General features: G+C 55.8%; 1 protein-coding gene across 1 annotated transcript in view; it reads right to left on the bottom strand.

Annotated features, from left to right (window-relative positions):
* The window catches only part of AJAP1 (adherens junctions associated protein 1), a 16318-nt gene extending 16083 nt beyond the window's left edge, over positions 1 to 235 (bottom strand). Inside the window, exon 1 of the mRNA XM_009320568.1 lies at positions 13 to 235. Within this exon, the coding sequence (XP_009318843.1) occupies positions 13 to 235 (223 nt within the window). The remainder of the gene's footprint in view (positions 1 to 12) is intronic.
* Positions 236 to 2786: the final 2551 nt, after the last annotated feature.

The following is a 2786-nucleotide window of genomic DNA, read 5'->3' as shown; positions in this document are numbered from 1 at the left end:
TCCCCCCAGTGCCGCTGGCTGGGGGCTGGCAGCTGGCGAGGTCCATGGCTAGGTGGAACATGGCTATTAAAATCCAAGCATGGCTTCCGAGCGGGCAACTTGACCTGCGGACAGACAGCAACTGTATTAGAAAGGCAGGGGAGCATCCCAGCGCTCCCTCCCGGCACGGCACACCCCAGCTCCCCAAGCCCAGCCACCCGAAACACCCCCCAGCAGCACGGGAAAGCGGTGCCATCATTCTCCCCCCGTGCTCCAGCCAGCACCCCCCGAAACAGCATCGCAGGGCACCCTGCACCCCCTCCCCACCCTCCTCCCACCACAAAACCCACCACCACGAACAAGGCAAACCAAGGACCCTCATCCAAAAATGCGACTTTGCTGCTTTTCAGTGGATCTGCAAACACCGTGAACGACTCAAGGATGGGTTTTACTGCGAAATGCCCTGAGAAAGCAGCCAGCGTCTGCGTTGCCCAAACTCAGCCGTTTTAGATGAATTATCTAAAGCAGCTGGCACAAGCGGAGCGCCAGCAGCGAGAGCCTTTGCTCTGGGTTCTCTAAGTCGCAGGGGTATTGGGGAGCTCGGCCCCTGCTCCCCAGCTTTCCAAGCCAAGGTACAAGGAGCGAGCCCACAGAGGGCAGCGGTATTAATCCCTCAATGAGCTGAAGCAGAAGAGTACCCGCACTCTCACGTTTGCATGTGTAACCCATCTCCTATTGAGGAGGTCAACCATGCCGCAGCAGGAGCATCCCCTCTTGCGGAGCACGGCACCCAGAGCTGAATGCAACCCTGCGGGCATCGGTATTAGCCGGGCGCCGCGCCGGGCGCCGCGCCGGGCGCTTCCTTAGTGGAGCCCCTGGCCTAGCAGGGAAGGACGAGCAGCCCCTTTCACTGCTCTCTCTTTCACAGAATAGCTGGAAATCACGCTGAACTGTCGGCAGGCTCATTATTTAAAATTTTGCTTTGATGTTATATGCCACCATCAGGTCAAGTCACGTCAAAGCCCTCTCCCTTCCTCAGCGGCACCCACCTTCCCCTAGGATGCTACCCCACGTGAAGCACGGTGTTTCATGGTAAGAAAATGCCTGACACACAAATTTTTCTTGTTCTTTTTTTTTTTTCCTCAGAAAAAAAATCATTAGGCCAAAGCCCAAAAATCTTTACTCCATTTTATTCAGCTTTTACACAAGAAAGACTTTTGTTGAACTCAGCAGGAGTTAATGAGAGCTTTATATGGCTAAATAGACTAAACCTCCGCAGCACTGCGCCCCGTAAAGTCCTTGGTAGCACTACAAAATGTGCCTCTGGTTGACAGAAGCATTTGTACTCTCCTTCCACGTGTGAGCAAATGAAGCTAAAGGAGCTGACCTGGATACTCTAAGGCACAGTCTTTTTCTGCTCAGAGGATCTCTTTTTTTTTTCCTAATTGGGTATTTTTTCAAAGTGTAACAGCATTTCCATTTGGGAGGACGCAGGGAAAGAGCGCAGAAGGAGAAAGGGAAGAGCCAGAAACAGACAGCACAAACCAAAATAGTTCAGGCTGGGGGAGGAAGGATTTCAAGGCTTCAAAAAAACCAAACCACCCAAAACATGTTGTTGGTGGGGTTTTTTTTAGAGGCCGGCAGAGCGGTGGCAGTGCCGTGGGGGGCAGCACAAAGAGCATCCCCCACGTGCCATGCATCAGCGGTGCCACAGGCAACACCCCGTCTCCACCGGCGAGCAGTCAGGAGCTCAGGCTTCCAGCGAGAGCATTAAACACAGATTCACCTTAGCAATGCTCATATTCACTCCAGCAGCACGTCGGGCTCGATTTCAGCCTCTGCCTGACTCCCTAATGCCATATGAAATGTCTCCTTGCAAGGAAGGAGAGGCACGGGGCACCTCCCCGGCGCTACGCTCACCCTGGTACCACCTCTCGCACCACCTGTGCACACACACAAACCTCTTCCCTGCCCGTCCAGCTCTCCACAAGGAAGCAGCACATGAGGCGCTTTTATTAACAGCCGCTGAACGAGGCGAGGGAAGATGCGCCCAGCCCAAACTTGGTGCTCGCTAAATCCCAGCTGCTGTGTGGAAGCTTCTGAAAGACAAAATGCCAGTCCCTGGTACATTGGCAGCCCAGCCGGCAGAAAAAACAGGTTTTTCCCCCTCTTCCCATTTCCTCCTGCTTGCTGATGACATTCTGAAGCTGCAGTGATGGCAGCCCCGAGCTCGCAGGGGTTTGCTCCTGCGTGGGACCTGCCCAAGCATCACTGCCTTGCTCCCCTCCAGCATCGGGCAGACACGCAGGAAAATGCAACGCGCAACCCCTGGCTTCACGCCAGCACACCAGAAACGCTGTGCCCAAGCATGGCCAGGCGGCCCCAGGTGACACCCACAGGCAGGGGTGTCCCTTGCTCCTGGCATCGCTCCCCAGGCCAGAGGCTCTGATGGTGGGCAGGGACACGGTGGGGGATGCCCACAGCTCATACGGGACAGCACAAAGCAGGCGGGCCCCCAGCAGCACCCCGTCCTGCCCCAAGGACGGTGTGGGTCACCCTCCCACCTGCATCCCTTCGAGTGATGCCGGCCAAGGGACTGTCACCCAAGGAGCATCCTCCTGGCCACCCCGCTGGCTGGCACGTCCCCAGGAGGTGGCTTTTGGGACGGGAGCAGCGAGTCCGGTTACCTCTGAGGAATTTTGCATGGCATGCAATCTTTTGAGGGCTTTGCAACAACAGATAAGAGCAAGTGTCCTTCAGAATAAATAGCAGTGTGTAGGAGTTGCCGTTGTCTAGGCAACGCAGCG

This window comes from Pygoscelis adeliae, unplaced genomic scaffold (genome assembly GCF_000699105.1).
Source record: "Pygoscelis adeliae isolate BGI_AS28 unplaced genomic scaffold, ASM69910v1 Scaffold213, whole genome shotgun sequence".
NCBI lineage: Eukaryota > Metazoa > Chordata > Aves > Sphenisciformes > Spheniscidae > Pygoscelis > Pygoscelis adeliae.
Note: the sequence above shows the minus strand (reverse complement) of the source record. Positions and strands in the feature narration are given on the sequence as shown.